General features: G+C 39.7%; 1 protein-coding gene across 1 annotated transcript in view; it reads left to right on the plus strand.

The window, feature by feature from the left end:
- The first annotated feature begins 2,426 nt into the window (after nucleotides 1–2,426).
- The window catches only part of DAP (death associated protein), a 53,165-nt gene continuing 33,927 nt past the window's right edge, over nucleotides 2,427–21,664 (plus strand). The window contains exons 1-2 of the mRNA XM_053992075.1: nucleotides 2,427–2,611; nucleotides 8,979–9,075. Of these exons, the coding sequence (XP_053848050.1) occupies nucleotides 2,557–2,611; nucleotides 8,979–9,075 (152 nt within the window). The 5' untranslated portion in view covers nucleotides 2,427–2,556. The remainder of the gene's footprint in view (nucleotides 2,612–8,978; nucleotides 9,076–21,664) is intronic.

Raw genomic sequence — 21,664 nt, forward strand, 5'->3', positions numbered from 1 at the left:
GCCCAGGGCGAACTATTAAACCGTGTCCTCAAGTGCTATAATTACACATATTTGAGCACTTCCATGGGCAGTGCTGAGTTCATGGTTGGACTCGATGATCTTAAGGGTCTTTTTCATCCTTAATAACTCTCTGATGCTGTGATTGTTACTAACATTATGGCCACTAGCTGGAAAAATGCATGTTGCCTTACATTTGCCAAAGAAACCATCACACTGTTTCACAAAACAGAAGTACCACTTACAAACTTTATGGCATCTCCTCATTTAGGTGTTTGATTCTACAAATCTCAATTTATTTACTTATGTATTTATTTTAATTTTGGATTTTTGTCTTCCTTTTGCTTTTCTTGCAACAACTTAAGAACAATATCTGAAAAATAAATTCTATCCTACGGTATCATACTGACACCTCTATAATTCTGCAAGCATAGAAACTCAGCATTGGCACAGGCCTCTGTCTCTTGAGGAAAGCAGTAATTATGTGCACTGACATCTATAGAGAGGTCAGTCTGAGAACCTCCAGACCATGGAAAGCAGCAAAGATCCTCCCCTCTCCCTCCCACAAGCCTGATGCTCTGCATGCTTGCTCCTGCCTGACCTACCTTCAGTCCTCTCTCCCTTCTCCCTGGGGTCCTCATCCTCATCTCACTCAACCAGTTCTGGTTCCTACTTCATTGTTTGAGGGAAAACATTTCTTTCCTTCTGCCATGGTATCTGCCCTGCTTCACAATTCCCATGTTACCCCTCCACCACCCCCTATTCAACTTTCTGACCTTGTCTTCTGGTCCACTAAGGCCAAGTCCTCCTGTTCCTCATTTTATTCTGTTCCAATGTGTTTCCCCCTATTCCAGTTCTTGCTCCTTCTGCACTAGTATGGTTTGCCTTGAGATCCCAGCTTCCAAACCTTATACACAGCTACACTTTCAGGAAATTTCAGCCCCGTGTCTCTGAGAAATACTCAGGGTGGATGTTGTATTTTAGCTGCGAAGCCACAGCAAGCCTTCATACAAATACTTGTGTTAATGGTGACGTGAATTCTCATGACATAAGGAAATGTTGCTGGCTGTAGCAAGAACAGCCAAAGCACATCTTTGATGTAATACTTCCTCCCAGTGCACCTTTATGTACTAAAACTTTGTGCTTAAATAGGAAATTATTAAACTGTTTCTTAGAGAAAAATCATTAACTTGCAGGTGTTTTAATGTAATATAGCACATTTTTCTTTCATTTCATTTCTATAACAGATGGTTTTGATTAAACCTGCAACAGCAAAAATTTCTATCAACTTCGGTAATCAGCACAGGGAAATCCAAACCAAACAAACCTGGGAAAACCAAGAAAAAGTGAAAATTAATTCAAATTCAGAGGAAAGTAGACAAAAAAGCATTAAAATCTCCTAATACTACTCTAGAAAAAAATTATAATCTGGATAGACTTTGACAGAGACTAGAACGGGAACTGGAGTAATTTGTGTTAGGCTACACGGAAGGTGACAGAGCTGAAAATACAATCTGAGACTTTAATGTGCTGCATGTGTAAGAAATTGAAACAACCCAGCAGTAAAATGTAAGAACTTAGTTACAGTATTTTTACAACATTTGTTCATTCAAGCTATTAAGGATGCCATAACATGAATATATTTTGGACTGTTGCAAAAAAAAACCCCAAAATGCGTATTTACACATCCCATATACTTTTGCAATGATAATATAGATGTTACATAGAGTGATAGCAAATAAATAAAGTATTATGACATTAATTTCCCTATAACAAATGTGTGATGAAATATTTCTATACCACTTTGGAGGCAGGGAGGGTCAACTTTCAAACATCATACACTCATCTTTTGGGGTACTTGCTTTCTTATTTCAAACTATAAAAGAAAACCAGAATGGCTGGCATGGTTTACGCCTTGCTGCTAATATAATTAATTCAGATATTATGCTCTGTGCCTTTCCACATGACTTGGAAAAGCTAACTCAAGTGTTTGAAAATTTTCTTAAAACTATGTGAATCAGCTCTGTAATTTCAAACAGCAAGGAAATGAGGTCTGAGGCAAAAGCAAGGTGGGCACTTACTGCCCCCAGTTATCAACAGGGTCTCCAGCACAATTCCAAAACACGGCGGCCCATACCAGCTATTGCGAAGAAAATTAACTCTACCGCAGCCAAAAACTGCACTGCTCTTTATGCAGCTTCACACATACGCGGTTTGGCAGAACACAACAAAGCGCAAGGCGCAGACTGCCAAAATTAGTCACTAATTACAAGTATTATTTGAAGCGCAGACGATTCAAAACCACATTATTAACTGCCCGTGCCGTTTTCCCTCACCAGCAGGGCGGATCAGGCCGCAGCAGCTGCCTACGCCGCCCTCACAGCACGGGAGACGCCGCCTGTTGCGGGCGCCACGTCCCCGCCCGCCCGGCCGGGGCAGGCCCGGCGCGGCACCACCCCCCCGGCGGCCACGTTGACAGGGCGGGCGTGGGCCGTGTTCGCCGGGCCGTGTCGGGCTGCGGGTACCCGGTGCGGGAGCGGGGCCGCTGCCACAGTAAAAATGTCTTCGCCTCCCAAAGAGAAAGCAGAGACGCGGGCCGGACACCCTCCTGCTGGTACGGCCGCCGGTTCCCGTCTCTCCGCTCTTTCTCTTGCCACCCCGGGGGACGGGACGGGACGGGAGGGGCCGGGGCGGCCGCGGTTCCCCGCCAAGTCCCCTCCTGTGTGCGCCGGGGCTGAGGAGGGAGAGGGCGGCCTCGGGCGGGTCCCGCCGCTGCCGGGGATGCGAGCCCGGGGGTGTGAGCCCCGGTGGGTTCGAGCCCCCGCGGATGCGAGCCCCGGTGGGTCTCCTCACTCTTCACTTCTCGGGCACGATGCGGCGCTCTGGCCGCGGGAGGTGCGCTGGGATCCCCGCCCGAACCCTGGGAGCAACTCCCGCGGCGCTCTCTGCCCTCCGGCAGCCTCTCCCGGTGACGGGGCGACGCTCCCTGCCCTGCCTCTCCCCGGGGAGAGCTCTGGTTGTGGCCAAACCCTCATCGGGTGTGTGCGGCTTGGCATCTCCCGGCTCCCACCCGGCAGGCAGACAGCGTTGTCTTCTCCGACATCCCGCCCTCGAAAGGCGGCGGAGGCCGCCGGAACCCCGCCTGGGACTGGTGGTGGTGGGAAGGGGAGCGGTCTCGGCCCCACGCAGCTTGCGCGGCTGGTCCAGCAGAGTGTACGCTGAGTGTGAACAGACACTGCAAACCAGGAGTGCTCTGTGCATCCATTTTGCCTGTGGGCATCGCGGTGTGAGTGCCAGATCATCCTGCGCGCTCCTGGCTGCGGTTCTGCTGCGTGGCAGGGTACGGAAACGGGTAAAGGTGCTTGAGAAGTGCCCAGCAAAGGAGCTCCATCGCCTTCCGTCCTGCTGCTGTGTGCGAGTGGACGGTCAGGGTGGGAGCTCCAGTGTGTCACCTCCAGTGAGGTGCCATCTGCTCATTGCCAGGGTCCACCGATGGTAGCTCCTCTCTGTACACAACTGGGGTCAGTTCCTCGCAGAATCGAAGTTGTGTTCCTTCACGTACTGTTAGTTTTGGTTTTTTACAGTTTTCTTAGAAAGGGGAACTTTGGTCCCTGCATCAGCAGCTTTATATATGTCGTCTAATGTTCCCCTGTGGAGTAGTTGGTGAGCTTTTTTTTAAGTGTTTCAGTAAAAAATCCCAAGATCGCTAGTTTATATTCAGAGCAATTGATGAGATTTAAAGCTAAATTTGTAAACAGCTGTTGAACCATAATTGAGTTCTGTGCTCTTTATAATAAGGACCTGAAATTCCTCTAAATAGAAGTGAGAAATAATGGCTTTGCTTTGCATGGCAGATACAGTTCAGCAGTGCAGGTAAGTCAGTCTCTTGGCTGAGCAGTCATTCCAGTCCTGCAGCCTCCCTTGTCATGGCATTAGCTCTTACCTGGCCTCTGGCTGAGCTGCTTCAGGCAACAAACCAAAGCATCATTTTTCAGTGCTGACAGCTTTTGTTGCTCTAGCTCCTCGAGCTGGCTTCTCTTGAGGTACATGTCAGCTTCAGAGTGGAGGGATCTTACACTGGTTTAGCTCTGTCTTCCAGCTACACCATTGATGAAATGAATGTGCTTTGCAACTGTATTTTCTGATGTTGTTCCATGTTTGAGAGTTTTGCTTCAAAACCTGTCTTTTGAAACTGGTAAAAATTTTTGAAAGACCTGAAGGGAGCCTCTCTAGGCCACATGAGAAACCAGCAATGTACAGTGTACAAGCTCAACTGGAGTAGAGTACAGGTTCCCTTTGCTGTCAGAATGTTTCAGTTTGAGTTTTCTTCTTTGTAAAACATGGGCCCACATATGAACTGAAGAACATCTTCAACTATGTGCCGTTTAAGACGTCCCTGTTTTGTTTTCTTTTTTTCTATTTTTTGTTATCATGCACACAAATTTGTCTTTGGAAGGAGGATGATCACTGAATCTGTTATTGAGGCCAGAAAAAAAACCAATGCTTTACCATATCTTAAAGTCGCTTTGGGAAGAAGATTTTTCTAAACTGTTTGGCACTTTGGTCTTTTAACACCGGGAAAATCCACAAGAAGTGTTATGACTAGCAAGAGTATATATTTACTCTAGTGGCTGAAGATAGGTTTTAATCCTCTATCTCAGGCTTGTGTAGATCCTTGAATATTGGAATAATGCAGCAGATCAGTCTGCAAACAAGTTTTAATAAAATGAAAGTAAGAAATTCTTCAAAAAAATTAATACAGGTGGAATTTTATTCATAAATAACAAGGCAAATTTCTATCAAAGAAAAGGTGTGAATAGGCAATCTCTTGTGATAAATGGCTTAAAAGCCCAGGTTTTGCTGCATACAGTTCTATAAAGAGACCTGTAATTACAGATGTGACTTACCCTACTGAGTATGTTGGACATGTAAGTTTGGAAAGATTTGGGTCATCAAATTAAAAGCAAAATTGACAAATCTGTTGTTTTTCGAGTGCACCGTTGGCCCTTGCTTACTGACAGCACTGCATTCCTCTCTGCATTGATCTTTCACGTAGAGGGAAAAGAAAAGGCACTTGAAAAGACAAAGGGTAATGAAATGGAAAGAAACCTCAAGACCTCAGTGCAGGAAGCGACTTTGACCTCCCCTCTGAAATTTAAGAGGGCCCTAACTTAATCTTTATTAAATATCTGCCTGTCAGTGAGATCAAGTGTGCCCATAATACATTGCTGAGTAGGTTTGTACAGTTCCTCTGAAGAGAGCTGTGTAATTATGCTTTAACTGTTCATCTAGTACCTATTGTGGAAGGTGTTAATAGTGTATTTATGTTTTATGATAGATTTGTGAAAATAGTGCTTTTTTGTACATTAAAAAATAGCTCTGAGCTGAGATTTCTGTGAAATAAAGGCATATAATAACTCCTCTTCTTTGTTGAACACTAATGTATGCTCCCTTAATCTTGTACAATGGCATATTTTGTGTTTCCCTTTTCATACGTCTTATCATTGTAATGGAATCTGTTATTACACACTGCATAAGAAATAAATTTTTGTTTTAATATTGAATGCATTCTCAAGGAAAAGGAAAGCTGCTAAGACTCTTGATTGTACTCTGGATTTGTAAAAGTTCCTGTCCAGTTGTGGTGACCAGCAGGTGATTTGGACTGAGCTGCAAGGTTTCCCTGGGAAGGACTGCCTCAGGTCTGCATCCTGGGCAAGCTGGGGCCAGGGCATCCCTGACCTGTTGTGCTTCTCTAGGCACTCAGTACTCACTCCAACTCAGTGGGGTTTATTTCAGAATTCAGTCTCAGAAACAGAGAGGAGTCCAGCAGTGGGGGCAGGGAGGAAAAAGTAGAATGCTTCCTGACTCCAGATCAGCTTGAGTGGTAATTGATTAACACAGTTATTTAATATATTTCCAGAAGTAGTAGTCATACCCTTATGAGGAACACAGGCTGGCATTCACAGGACTGACAAGGTAGTCCTGTTTGCCTTTTGAGGGGGGAAAACGAGACATATGAGAATTAAACTTCAAAACTTGTTTTCAGTAGTGAAGCAGATACTTGTTGGTCTTCTGAGTGTGCTGGCAAATGATCCCTTCTTTATTTCACCCTTTAGTAAAGGCTTAGGGCCACTTGGCTGTCACCACTCCAGGGAGCCATTTCCTATCCTCTCCTGCCTTAGCACCTGAGTTGTGCACCTGTTCTTCAGCACAGGAGCTGCCTTCTTCCTAATCCCAACACAGGGTCGTTGACACCATCCACTTCGGGACACTGCTGTCTTGACAGTGTTCTGGAAGGTGCTTTATCAGTTATTTAAATCCTTTATTTACCGGATAAGGAAATCTGAGCTCTTTTAAGGATGATTTTTAAGTGACAGAAGCACCATGGTAAGCATCTGTCGAATTATGTACTAAATGCTGGGCAAGTGGAAAATAGATGATTTTTCCTGAGAAAAATCTCACAAGTGTGGGTTTTTCATTAACTTCGTGGATGTAATCAGTTCTTCTCTTGTCACACCCTGAGGTAATGTAGCTTAGCTGATGCCTTTTGAAAAGGAAGGTGAATAATGCTGCAAGAGTATTTAACATCTTAAGCTAAATCTCCTGACTGGATTGGGTATGAGCATGCTGTGTGATGGGTGGCAGATATGTACAGAAAACTATCTAATTATTTCACTTCTGGTCTCACAAATACGTATGATTATTGCAGCTATTTACTGGTTCCTTCTGCAGAGTAACCTTGGATTGCTAAATGTAATTCATTTGTGCACCAAAGTACTTTAAGCTGTATATACTATGCCTGATGATATTAGTTCAAAAAATCACATTTAAAATTCTGAGTAGTTGCATTAGTCACTATTATGCCTTTTTAGTTGTCTGGTTATTTGCTTTTTAATCCCTGCTTTTTAATTCTGCATACAGGCAAATCTGAATGTGTTAGCTGTGTATTTTTTCCAGGGACAGATAAAAAGAAAAGGAGTGGCTGATGACCTAATGATAAACAATGTGAGAGGAGAGGCATTTTAGATTTAAATTAGCACTAAATCTTCAGGTGTCATTGTCTCCAGTTTTCTGTTAGATGTTGAAGGACATGGAAGTGTGTGTATTGTTCAGAACTGTTTTTTGTAACCCTGGCAGATGTTGCTGTGGAGACAGCATCTTCCATGAAAAATCATTTAAAACAAATAAGTAAAAGGTCCTGACTGTGCAATGATGTTAAATTTAGAAATTAATTAAAATAAATTAATTATTTATAAATAATTGTAAGTAAAGCATAGCAGTACTTTGATTAACTGAGATGTTAAAAGAAGACTGCATTTGACAAAACTCAGTGTTTGCTTTTGTAAAAAACTTAAATTTCTAAGGAGCTTGAATGAGGAAAAATTAATTGGAATTTTAATTTTTGCTTCACTTCAGGCAACACAGAAATGTAGTTTTCTACAAAGAAATGTAGTCTTTCTTTCCTTGTCCCATGCGAAACATTTTTCACCAATCAAAATTTTACGCTGGAGAGGGAACACAAAATGGTTAGTTGATTTGGTTTGGGGGTTTTTTTAGTGCATGATAAGAGGACACAGTTTTGATAGGTTTTAAAAGATATTTCTTTGAGTTTGTCTGTTGATTGCCTGTCTTTAGTTAATGACCTTTATTGAATTAGAAGTTTATGATTCAAATATCACTCAGAACTTAAAATCTGTTTTTAAAAGACAGGGCCAAAGAGCTTTCTCCTGGAGCAGGTCACTTTCTCTTTCCTGCTTTCCTTCACCTAGGCTGTAAAATCTATGCACAACAGTAGCCTTTCCATTGCTGTCCTGGTTAAGAATTGGTCATTAGACCTATGTCTAGGTTTCTGGGATAGCACTGAACAGCTGTGAGGTGCCCTGCTCCCTCTCTGGCAGGACACAAGAGGGCTGTCAGAAGCACAGCCTCCCTGTCCCTGCCAGCTTCAGCTTCTCTGACTGCTGCTCTGGCACCCTGCTTGCTCCAGCTGTGACACCTCTGCCAGGGCTCACCGCAGATGCTGTGTCGAGGTACTGTGAAACACAAACCAGCCTGTCTCTAAGTGGTTTTATTGACTTCTGACCACTATAGTGGTTTTCTGATGTGGTTGCTGATGGCAGTGTAACCCATCCAATTAAGCTAACGAGATGCGTCATCTTATCCTGTGCTGTCCTATAAGCACGTGTAGCAATTGTTGAAGAAAAAGAAAAGTACACTATTGAACCAGAAAGCAGATCAAGAGCAACCTGTCTATTGCTCTCCTTAGTAGCTGCAGTGCTAAGCCTGGCTTGGTTCGTGTTTTAGATTGCACTTTGGAGTGGATAAGTCATGCACATAAGCAGATCTGCTTTCACTTCTTGTTTTGTGTTTCAAAGGGCTGCTTTCATGTTTGCATCATTTCTAAAATTTAAATGATGTAAGGATTTAAAATGTTGTAAATGCTCATATGTTTTGCAAACCAAAAAGCTCTGTTCTTAATTCAAGTTAGCAGTTCTCCTAAATTTTGCTTTTTATGACACTGTTTGTGAAGTACTTCTTTGTATAAATACCATTATTATAGATGTCATTTTTAACATGAAATGACAAGTCAGTTTCTTTGGTTTGTGGCCTTTCGTGTAGTGTTAAGCAAGTCATTGCCTCAGTTTCTTCTGACTACTGCGAGTTAGTATGGGGTGGAGGGGGAATTAAAACAGAATTTGAGTTTTCTAAAATGTCATTGGAAGCAGGTGGTAAAATGAGCTGCAGCTTCTCAGGATAAGCAAATACAACATCATGTGAAAGAGAATGGCAGATGTGGTCCGGAAGTAGCTGTTCTTTAGGCTTGCCACTTTCTAACACTTTGTGCCTCTTTTTCAAACTGTGTTTACTATTAAATTACTATGCAAAGTATCAGGAGGGAAGCAGGGTGGGTCATCCTTACATTCTTCACTTAACGCCAATTTGACTGAGGTTTGTTGTTTTCTATTTAATTTTCATTCCAGTGAAAGCTGGTGGGATGCGGATTGTGCAGAAACACCCACACAATTCAGATGCCAAAGAAGAAAAAGATAAGGATGACCAAGACTGGGAAACCAGCAGGTGAGCACTTTGATTTGGTGCATGTGCTACAGTGAATTTCCATGACCTTGGACCTTGTCACCAGTTTGTTTTCTTTGTGACTAGCAGACCAAAGGTGCTGTTGTTTTTGTATCATAAAGCAGTAGCAAGTTGGATGCTCCTTCAAGAGAATTGGGGAATTTGGGAACTTTCATATTGCTGAGCCTTTAAAGGATCCTGCTGTGTAAGAGAAGGCTGGAGAAAAAAAGTACAATAGAGGTAAAACCTCAGCTTTCCTAAAATATTTGAATTCAGACTGTTCAGAAGCATAGAGGCTAGGCATATTTCGACACAGGTATTAAGCAGGCAGTCCATATATGAAGTGGTCTTTCTGTGTGCTGGGTGTTTCCTTTTACCCTTTGGCCCCTAATCCTGTGTCTGTTCGGTATTTGACAATATCGTGCTTTTGAAAAGACAAGTAAAAATATATGGTACTAATATTATCTGCTTTTCTTTTTAGATGGGAATCTATCATTTTCGGTGGTGGAGGATACTAAGACTGCAGTTACTTAGCAGTTTTAACTAGATTTATCAGATTACTGCCATTTAGAAATGAAAGCAGGTTCGATGGACTGTTGCTGTTTTTCTGTTCTTACAAAAGCCACCTGGTTTTGTGCTGCTTTCCTCAGCTAGCTGTCTTTTTTCCAGCCAAGACTGTATTTACCTGAAATGTTTATCTACTAACTTAGGGCATGGGTTTGTCCTTGCTATTTGCTCAAGTTAAAAAAACAAACCAGAGAACCATTCCTGGTGTTCTGGTAAGTAGACTGACGTAGATTATATTTCTTTTACACATAAAATAATGGTAATAAATAAGCATTGAGAAAATGTCTAGAAATAAACCCAAATGTCTTTATTTACTTGAATAGGAAACACCTTTCCGAGAAGGGAGAAGTAATTTTAATTAATAAATTCAAATACCACGCAGGAGAATTAAAATTTTCTTCATCAACCAAGTTGATCATCTTGTAATTCTGCACTGTGACACATAAGTTGAAAGAGTCTGTATTGCAGCCAAGTTTTGTCTAAAGTAACAAATTTTATCTTAGGGTCAATTTAAACTTTGTTTAGAGAAACATCCTTTTATTTGAGGTGTGTTGACCTTGACTGGACAGCCAGTGTCCACCAAGCTGCTCTATGACTCCCCTACTCAGCAGGATGAGGAGGGAGAAAATAAGATGAAAAAAAAAAAAAAGTGTCAAGATAAGGACAGTTTAATAAAGCAAAAGCAAATGCCATGCATGGGAGCAAAGGAAAATAAAATATGTATCCACTATGTCCCATCAGCAGATGATGTCCATCACTTCCTGGGAAGCCGGACTTCAGTATGTGTTAGTGATTGCTCTGAAAGACAAACATCATAGTAATGAATTCTCCCTGCCTCCTTCTCCTTTCTCCTAGTTTTTATTGCTAAGCAGACGGTATGGAATATTCCCTTGGTCAGTTGGGGTCAGCTGTGCTGGCTGTGTCCCCACCCAAGATCTTGTCTACTCACTGTCTGCAGGTGAGAGGATAATGTTGGAGAAGCAGCTTAGGTTCTGTGTAAGTGCTGCTCAGCAGTAGCCAAAACTGGTGTGTTTTATGTTACATGGTGTTTCTAGCTGCCAGTGCAAAGCAGAGCACTGTGAGGGCTGCTGTGAGGAGAATTTACCATCTCAGCCAGACCCAGAACAGTGTTGTATACCTGCTTGTCTTTCCCTGGCGCACCAGCCTCATGGCAAGGAGCCTCGTTAGGATCCAAATGACAAGACTTCTTGTGCCTGTTCACACATCTAAGCCTCTCTTACAGCACAGCACCTGTTTTACTCCCTTCTTCAAACAAGATTATGTTTTCCCTGTTTCACTCAAATAGTGCAGGGAAAAGTTAAAATTTAAGCTTGATTTTTGTGGCTGTATGTCTGCTGTAGCAGGTGCTGTGACACAGTAGAAGCACATCTAAGGTAAGCAGTGTGTGCTCAGGACTTCATGTTCACACTGTGTGTGTTTTAGAGATTAATTAGTTTGGTCATCTGGACTGAAAGACCAATCCTAGCTGACATGTGTTGGATGTCTCCTTGAGATGTGTGTGTCAGTTTAGCATCACCTCAGGGATGCCCTGAGACCAATCCCCATTGAGAAACAAAGCCTAGGCAGCTAGGCCAGAATGACTGGGAGAGAGGTGCACTCTTGATCTGTAGATGCTGACAAAAACAAACTGTATTTTAATACTGTGAGCAGAGATTATGCTTTTAAGACAGAAGAGAAAGTTTAAAGACTTCTAGAGCTATCTTATTAACTAGCTGTGGCACCTCAAAATCCATTTCTTCGTCCACCTGATCTGTTGATTGCCAAAATATGCACTTTGAGTGTGCCCTTTGCTTTAGTTTTCATGTAGAGGATGCATTATTAGTTTGTATTAGGCACTTGTACATACAGTTATTCTGAATCTGTTTATCAGACTGAAAGCATTTAGCTAAACTATTTTATTTCTTTGATCGAATCCTCCTGAGAAAGAAAGCAGCAGGAGGACATAAAAGAAGCATAGTTAGGTGGGAATTAATGTGAATTATAATATAAGTTTGTTTGCAAGTCAAGAGAAGTTGTTTTCCTGGTAGAACTGAGAGCCTTTTGTGTATGTAAGGGAAAGGGTTTAATGTGTCTGTTGTAGGCTCCTTTGGGAATACTTGCAGAGCTCTGGTGGCAGTACAGGCTATGTGAGCAAGAAGGAATTTAGCCACAGACAGGATAAGCAAGTCAAAATTAAATTAGGTTTGCAGTGCATAAGCTGCTTTTGTGCTGGAAGGTGCAGTCCCCCAGAGTTTGTGTCTGCTCATCTGCTCCAGATGATTCATGGTGCTGTTTGAAAACCCTTGGATTGCTGATGTGTGTGAGGGGTGGTTTATCAGGAAATGGATTTGTCAAGAGGGGTGAAGTGAGCATTGCTGCTTTCTCCAGCACCAATATATATGTACTGCTGGGGCTTAGTTAGCTGGTATTTTATATCCCTTTGTTAAGCAGATAGGGAAACATCTGTGTTTTTAACTTTGTATTTGTCATTGTTTTAGTCTTTGCCATTGGAAGGTGGTATTGTTGCTATGATGCAATCTCTAGTCCCATTGCATCTGAAGTCAAAAGAAGCAAACAGCCCTTCAGGAAATCTTTGTCAGCTGATATGGGCAGCTGACAATGGGGTGAGAAAATAAGAAAACAGAGAAGAGTAATTTGTGTGTGAAGAGGGAGGCTAGGATGAGTCATTACTTTAATCTCATTGTAAACTTATTTGAAGACAGATTAGTGGAACTGGCAGTAAATGGAAAAAGAAGGATTCAGTCTTTCCCAGAGTTCTGTGGGAACTCTGAGACCACATGGCCTCCTGGTAATGGCACAGATCTGAGCAGTTGCTGAGCAAGAAAACTTCAGTTCGTAGAACTATTTGTGTCTTTGGAGACAGCTGATGTTGTTTTTACAGCTTGCAGGAAAAGACTTGGATCAGTGTTTCTAGTCTTAATGTAAACGAAGCTGACATAGGTAAACACCCCTGACATAGCTACCTGTGCCGTGATAAAGGTGACTTTAACATTCACCAGGTAGGTCTTTGATGTTTCTTTTTCTCAGTTGAGCAACTTGCAGTCCAGTTACTGTAACTTACACTGCAAAGTATTTTACTCAATTCTGTTTCCTAAAATAAAATGATGACAACCTCCCATTTCATGAAATTGTAGGGAGATTTGTCAGAGTGGTGATTTGCGATCCCTTAAAACAATATGTGATAAGACCGTTTGCACAAATTTAAACTTTTCCTGCAGGGCAGGTCTCAGCCTTGAGTTGTAGCAGAAATAATTTTATGTGTCTAGTATAAATATAGTTTTACTTAAAAAAGGAATGTCTGGATATGATTATATGGTGGAGAAGGTTCAATGAAAGAAAGTTGCACAGTTTGGTGTAGGTGAACTAAAGATATGTGTGGCATCCAAAGCCAGTGGCACCCCATGGTCAGAGTGTCAGTGTTAAACTGTACTGTGCAGTAGGATCCGCAGCCCACTTTCTTTACAAGATGAGTGATTTTGATCAACCTGTTTAGGGCTAGGATTCTGGCTGTGTGAACTTCTGTACTGATGAATTACTGATTTTTCTTAGGGTTTTATAATTTCTTAACACTTGTGTTGGTTTGTTTTTTTGGATACAGTTGCAGTTATTATTGACTGACAGTCATATTGATTGCTGCTGGAAGCTTTTTTTGTGATGCTAGAGGAGAGTGAAACATATAAATAGAAGTACGGTTATGAATCAAAACCATCATTTTTCAGGATTGTATGTTGTCATAGAAATTATTTGGAATAAATAGGCTACTCAAAATCCTAGGCTTTATTAAAAGCCCATTAATGCCTGTTTGACTGAGATTTGCAGTGTCATCCGCATTCCTGTGCCAGCAGCTGACTCTAGACATAATAAATACTCCTGAAAGACAGATAATTTGAATTGAGAGCTGCATGTTCACTTTTGCACAAGAGATTCATTAATTGTCACTCTGGGATCTCAAGAAAAAGAAACTGTAATTATCTATCAGGATCTAGATTAAAAAAAATATTTAAAGTATCTGGCTTGTTTTTAACAAACAGGGTAAACTGCAAAGGCTTTTATGTCTTAAAGACTCTTGCCTTCTCTTGTTATATTTCTGAAACAAAGTGGGTAATTACCCACTGATGATTTAATTACTCAAGATAAACACACTAGTGCAGTTTCTCTATATTTGTGTAAATTGTATGTGTTTTGTCTCTTAAGCCTACCTGGAGATTGTGAACCCAACATTATGCCTGACTTTTACAATGTGGATATTTGCCTTTCATCCATCGGGTGAAAGGGAAAAAAACAAGAGAGTAATTTAGAATGTTGACTCAAAAGCAAAATTATGCTAATGAAGCATATGGGTGTTTGTATGTAGAAGAGTACTCTCAAGACTTAGTTACAGGGTGAGAGAGGAGCTGTCAAAGGCCCCTGTTATCCTTCAGTGTTACTTGTTAAGTCTGAATATGCAAGTTGAGCTAAACCTGTTTTTTTCTTTCGGAAGTGCAATGAAAATCTCAAAAACTTGGCTGCGGGTATATACTTCCATTCAAGAGTAAATTTGTTTTTCCTTTCCCTCACTTTGCTCTGCTGCAACTGACAAGAAATAAGTCACAGGCATTATTTCTGTTTTTTTTATTTGCCACTGAAGATTCTCCTGTCATTAAAATAGTCTTTGCCTTGTCATGACCCATGTTGACCAAACTTCTGACAGGATTTAAAAAAAACATAAATTGGTTATATAATTAAGCCATTAGAGAAGGTTTGTATGTCTGTTTACATTCTGAATATGGAAGTCTTTGATACCATTTCTGTTCTTTGTATTTTATTGTTCTGGTTGTTTTAGCCGGGGTAGAAAGTGTAGAGTCAAAGTTCTGACCCTTTAGCTTGGGAATAACTTCTCTTCAGGACAGCTAAGACCTAGGAAATTATGTGTTCAGTTCACTTATATGCACATCCTTTAAGACGTAGTCTCCATTACATATGAAGATGTTCCAGTTCAGGTGTTTCTGATGTAGTTTATTGTAGAGTTAAAAGGTGTTTGACAAAGGGAAATCTTCAGAGTTCTATATGTAAAAAAGACAAACAAAAAAAACCCCAAAACTTTGCAGCTTGTTAAACATGGAAATCAAACCCATATAAATGTGAACGGGTAGCAATGAACTTCCATAAATACTTGGAGTGAATAACCCATTAGTGTTCCTCCCATGAAGTTCACCAACATAAACCTGAAAAAGAACTCGTTACCTATGTTCATGCATCTGTAAAACCAAAGTACTGGAAATGTAAGTAGGCATTGACTCAGTGTGATGAATATCTAAGGTTAAAAGAAAGAGACAGGTCGGGACAGATAGACTGCTACACCTTCTGCTTAAGTTTCTGGAGAGGAAATGTGCAGCTTTGGTGGGTCAAGGACTGACTGAGTCCCCTTTTGCTTCAATGGTCCCTTGGGCTATTGTGTCAGTGGAGGAAGCCCTGAAGGAATGAACTGGTACTCTGTAAAAGCATCTGTCATCCTCTTCTTGGACAGAATTCAAATTTTTTCCACCATATTTCTATCTCTTTTTTCCCCTCTTTATGGCCTGATTGTGTTACCTCCATGAGCTGATAAGGTTGCACAAAAGAGGTTTTGTTCATAGATTGTATTGTCATTTTACATTTGACCACATAAAAAATGAAATTTGATTGAATGTATAGATATAATGGATATGACTCAGAGGTTTTTATTCCTGTCTTTGGCCTTTAAACTCCTGTTACTCAGATATGGAGCTTTGGAGGCAATTGGCCTTAAAAATGAAATGTCTGGTGGAAATGCAATGGAAGAGCAATCTGGCTGTGAATACTGTGCTTGTGGTTTCTGGGAAAGATACAAATTGCAGCAAATGTTGGGTGTTACCCAATGGGCATCATATTAGAGCTTTGTGTGACTAACTTTTGTTTACTTGGCTAAATATTCCAAAGGTTAGAAGAAGGTTCTGCTGGAAAAAGGCTGTCAAAGAATTGCAACTATAATTTTGTAATATTATTAAGCATAACGCTGAACATAGCGCAGTTCGGGAAATAGCTTCCTATCTTCTCCAAAATATCTTTATTTCCAAAAAAGAGTCCGTGCTTAGTGCTTGGTGTTTCTTTTAATCCCTTCCCCTTCTTATCTTTATTATTTTGGACTTAAATTTACTTCACAGTTAAGGGAACAGCTTCTTAATAGTGCTACACTATTCTCCTTTACATTAGTGGTATTGCTTCAATGCATTTTTCTACTTTATTATTCATCTTTGTGTCTCAGTCTTTTGTCTAGATTTTTTACGATTAGCAAATGCTCAAGTCCGCTGAAGTTTATACATACATACTTTGATTAGTTATAAAACCTGAAAACAATATTAGCTGTGTTCATGTGATTTTTCAGGACAATGCCTTCTGCAGATGACCATTTACTTTGAGAAATAGCAAAGTAATTGCTATGACCTCTGTTGAATGCTATCCAAGCCTATGCAGTAACAGACTTAAGTGTCTGTACAGAGAATGGAAAGTGTAATACTGATTTTTAAATGCAGAGCTACTGTAAAGCAAGAAAATAGGCTGTGAATATCTCCATTTAAGAACTGAAAATATCTGTGAATGTAGGGAATGGAGAAAAAGCTAGGCAAGATTATGAATGAAGCATTCTCATGCAGGACGATGAGAGCTTTCTGAAAGACTGTTTTATGCTTCCAGTATTTCTTCATGATTGAAGCAGTAAGTTGATAAATCCATCAGTGTAAGTGCCAGTTATGACATTATATGGATAGTTCTTTTCACATTCCTGAAGTACTGTGTGCATGTGTGAAAGAACTAAAAAAGATCTGATATTTCTCCCCCTCAAAGGAATAGAAGATAATGCCATCCAGCTCAGCGAGAGCCAGGTTCTGTCCTGAAAAAACATATGCTGTCTTATGAAATTAGCTGGAAAGCTAAGTTGAATTGTCAGCCAAGCTGGTGTAAGAAAAAAAGATTTTAAAAGAATGAAAGTTTAATTTGTATTCTGTGTGATGAGGAAGGTGAGAACAGCTTAGTCATATATGAGAGGAAAATGGATGGGAAGCAGTGTCTGTACTGTGGCACAGCTTAGTTAGCACAGCATTCCATGTCAGTACAGGAAAGTCATTGATCTTGAACTAATAGCTTGTGTGGTATTTTTGCTAGTTCTTTTCTGTCAGTATCTTTCTGAATTATTAGAATGCTTGGGATGAAGATAACTATGGCAGTCTGTAAGCACAGGCATTACAAAGCACAAAAATTTTCAAACCCAGTACAGTCAAATCCATTTCACTGTGCTGAGCCCAAATCTCTATTATTATTAAATGTTAAACAACACTGAGAGTATTTCTAAAGCTAAAGGTATGAATTTCTCCTATAAAAAGCTTGCAGAGGACCAGATGCTACTCATTTATTTAGCATCAAAACCCTGTGTTTGAAGTTAATTCACCAAGAGCTGAAAATGAGTTGGAGGTGTGTGCGATTGACGCTGTGTGCCAAGGAGGGGGATCTTTTTCCAGAAGCAGCTTTGTCTCCTTTAAGTTTCTTCTGTCTCAGCTGCATCAGGCACCAAACTTTGAAGTAGCTTAATATTAAAATAAGCTTTGAATTATCATTTCTTAACTGTCACTGTTCCAAACAGGAGGGAATTTATTTCACTCCCAGCTGCTCCCAGAATGCTGGTACTAGAAGCAAGAGATACATGGGAGATAGATAAGAACAACACTGAAAGCATTTGTTACATTGTCATCATTAGAGCTTTATTTAGTCTGCTGTGGCAGCTCATAGTCCTGTTCGCTGCACTACATTGCTTCTTGAGGGAGTGTTCACTGCAGTCGGCTTGCTGCCTTCTGATATTAGTGTAACATTTTAATGACCACATCTTGGTCACAGACATCATGTTAGATGGCAGTTAATAAAAATACTTTAGCAACATTGACACACATGTCTTAGTTCTGGTGAATTTCAGTTTCTCTGAGACTTATTCCTTAGAGTATATGTAGTGCCTGGAGCTGGTACTGTATTCAAAGGGCAGCTGGCTTTGTTCCCGCTGGGTACAACCAAAGTTCTTTTCCCTAATAATATTGAAATTTGTTTTTTTTCTTCTTCCCCCGCCCCCCCCCCCCCCCCCCCCGAGCTTGTTAGAGCTGTAGTTAAGTACTAGGCTAGCTCTCAGTTATGTCCAGCTTCATCTACACTTCACACTGCAGTACTGAATCAAACAGTCCTTGAGATCCAGGTACTTTGAGTGTTGAGGGTTTGCCCATTGCTTTCCAAACCCTATTCTAAAGCCTTCTTTTTTTTTTTTTTTTTTTTTTTTACTTTAAGTAAATAAATCAATGCAAAACTCTGGGTGTTACAGTGGAAGAGCTAGGCTGGATTTTTTTCTAGAACCGTTTAAGTTGAAGTGTCTCTTTTGAGAGTATTTGAAACTACCAAAAATGTGCAAAATAATTCAGTAAACAAAGTCTCATTACTCACTGTGTGCATCCTTGTACACCTTGAATGCTGCTAGTAAGCTTGACTGCATTCCAGTGCTGATGGTCAGTATCCTGAGGCTGCAACCTCATATGAGTGTTTAGAACACGCACTGGTAAACTGTGTTTACTGTTTAGTGATTGTCAGGATGATCAAGAGTACTTTGCATTATGCTACTTACGAAAGGTGCCATTGCTAGATTTTTATTTTTGTTTAAATCTTTTCTTTTTCCATGCAACTTATTAACATATGTGCTCATGTGCAACATGTTACTGTTGCTAATAAGCAATTTTTTTGTGAGTGTAATGTATTAATGTTTTGACTTTGTGGAGCACTAAGGAATTAATCAACCAGTTAAGGGACAACCCCATTTGGCTTGTTTGCTAAAATGTTGCTTTTGTATGGGAGGTGATGGAATGAAATTTTAGTAAGCTGAACTGGGTGTTTTTCACTTCTGTGATTCTTCCTTTATTTCTGGTATCATGCTACCCAGTGATTCTAGAGGAATAGTGTATTTAGCCATGTGTATGCTGTTTTATATCAACAGTGACACTAATAGCATTACCACAAATTCTTCCACATAAGGCTATTTAGAAGGCTTTTGACTAAATGAAATTTAACATTCTTATTTTTTGCTTTGAAAACTGCTGTAGAATTAATTTCCTGTTTTCAGAGATTACACAATTCTGTTTCTGCTGGTGTGTTTTAAAGATTTTATTATTCTTCCAGTTTACAATAGGGGAAAAAAGACCAGAACAAAACAAAGCTTCTGAGGAGTGGAGCTTTTTGTTCTGCTGTTTTCTCCAAGTATAGGCTTTCTGGCTGATAACACTGGTTGGATTGGTTCCTTCCCTGTATTGGGATGGTTTGGATTACCTCTATATGGCTTTGAAATTTAATATTACGTTTTTCCTTCATATCTTACGCACAATCACTATTAGAGAAAATTTGAATTCCTGCTGATAATGTATTATTTATTCCTTCTGCTGTTCTTTGGAAGATCTCTCTTTATGACACCTTGTTTCCTAGTTCAGGTTCTTATTTTGTGTTGTGTTCGACCCTTGAAATGATTTCTTTATTAGTTAGTGATAACCAGTTATTCTCATACTGTTGTATTTTCCTAAATCACCTTCTTTTTTTCTCTTTTTTTCTTTTTTTAACTCCTGAGAAGAGTTTTAATGTTGAGACACCTGTATACCTTTCATCCTCCTATGCAGAGCTAACAGATTAGCAGGTCTGATGATCAGGATTTGGCTCTTTTATAAAAATGTTCTGTGTCAGACTGAGAAATAAATCTGCTATTTAGGAACTGTGTAGTTCTAACAGGAATAGATGGGTTATAGTCATATGTTTTAAAGCCATTTATGTGTCAGTTCTGTATTTGACTATTGCCATTTCTCTCTGCTTTATCCCATGCCAACTCAGTTTAATGAGAGATCTTACTGGTATTTTTGGAAATCTCTGCATACCAAGTAGGTTAGAAGATTTTTGGGTGGTTTTGTTTTGTTTGGTGGGGTTTTTTTTGTTTGTTTTTTTTTTTTTGTTTGGTTTTTTTGGGGGGGTTGGGGTTTTTTTTGGGGGGGTTTTTTTGTGGTGTTTTTTTTTTGTTTTTTTTTGTTTTTTTTTTTTTTGTTTTGTTTTGTTTTGTTTTGTTTTCATAATTCCCCTCAGGTTTTAATACCTTTTACTGGGAAGAGAAAATTGCCAAATTAATGCACATTGTTGTCCTCTGCTGTGGGAGGAGAAAAGGGAAGATAACTGCTCACAGTTAATGCACCAGATTTTGTTTTCCTTTCTAGCTTTTTAAAAATTTTTGTAGGTTTATTACATAATGGCTTTTTAAGGCACTGGATGTTTCATACTTCTCCCTGCCTGCTCCCATGTCTTCTAAAACAATAAATAAGTAGCAATACAATGAAGGAAAGAGGGAGCTATAACCTTGTTATAATCTCTATCTTTACCTCTGTTTTTAAGAGTATGGATATCTCTGCAGGGCCAGCACAAAACTCTGTCTGTGCAGCGCTCCCCAGCAGGTGATCCTTTGGGGCAATGTACAAGAAGAATTTGTGTACAATTAGCCCAATAAACTCCCCCAGCATCTAGCAATCCAGATTACTCCTTAGGAGCTTGCTAATCAAATTACTGCCATTCGACCTAGTTCCTATTTCTCTCTCCCTCTTTCAACCATATGGGCATTTCTCACCTTGATGATCTCCTTCCTGAAAAGGCAGCTTCGCACTCCGAGTAGTGTGTGCTGCAAAAAGTTTTTCTTTTTGCATGCCTGGTAACTTTTTCCTGTGTCCCTCAAGTATTACATACTGAGAAATACTGAAAAAGTGTATTTGTTTTACATTCTCCTCTCTATTGTATATTTTTCTTGAGTTCTCTTATATCTCTTTGTTTTGTTTTTTTGGAGCCATAACTAGAATTGCAGTGTGGAGGGTAAAAGCCTGCTCCAGACATACGCACTGGCATAGTTCTATTTTTCTGCTTCTTTTCCTTCTCTTAATTGTTCTTGTGTTCCAGTTATCTTTTTAACTGCCTTTTAGGTATTAAGCTGCTGATTTAAAAAATCTTTTCCCAGTGATTCCAACATTTGCTCTTGAGTTTAATGACTGTGGTAGAGGCCATCATCATGTAGGTTCAGTTATGATTGTTTTTCTCAGTGTGTGTTTTCTGCATTTATCATGGTGCCATCTTTCTTCTTTCCCTTTATTGTTCTGTCATTCCTCCGAGATCTCTTGTAACTGTTTACATTCAGGCTTTTTTTGTCTTGAATAATTCACTAACATTAGCATATATTGTCATCTATTTAGACCTGTTTTCAAGTTTCTTGCAGGATCCCACTGTTAACCTCCATCATTATGATATTTGATTTATTCCTCTGCTCTGTTTTCAGTTTGTGATTCTCGAGAGTGTCTCCTGCCATATCCCATGATAACTCAGTTTATATACTGAGGAGCCTTGTTTGCATTTTTTGGAATTCTGTGCATACCAAATAGACTGGTTTTTTTTGTTTTTTTTTTCACTTGATCATTGATTCATATTTTAATACCAATCCTATTAAATATTTAGCCAACAAATATAACCTCTATTTCAGGGTATTGTACAGTAACTTTACGTTAAAAAACACTTATTCTCTCACTAGAAAATCCTCAGCTAAGATTTCCTAATACTATTACACTTGTTAGATAGCATGCAAAAATATGGAAACAAAGCAGTTAAGTAACAGATTCATCTGCTGAATCTAAAATAGTGTTCATATTGCTGATAAAAAAAAATCTTTATTTGATTGTTTTTAGTATTTCCTTTTCTACGCTATTTTTATGTACATACTTGAGAGAAACCTTGGCAAATAAATAGCTTCTGTGAGATAAATGGCATTTGTTTGTTTTTATTTGAATTTAATTATATTACTACAAAATGTGGTGAAAAATATTATTATCAAATGGGACAAAGTGTCTGTGCAAAGAACCTCCCTGCAAAATTTCCATCAGACATCCCCCTTGTGTTTTCACAACCTTTTTTGTGATGT

Source organism: Vidua macroura, chromosome 1 (assembly GCF_024509145.1).
Source record: "Vidua macroura isolate BioBank_ID:100142 chromosome 1, ASM2450914v1, whole genome shotgun sequence".
NCBI lineage: Eukaryota > Metazoa > Chordata > Aves > Passeriformes > Viduidae > Vidua > Vidua macroura.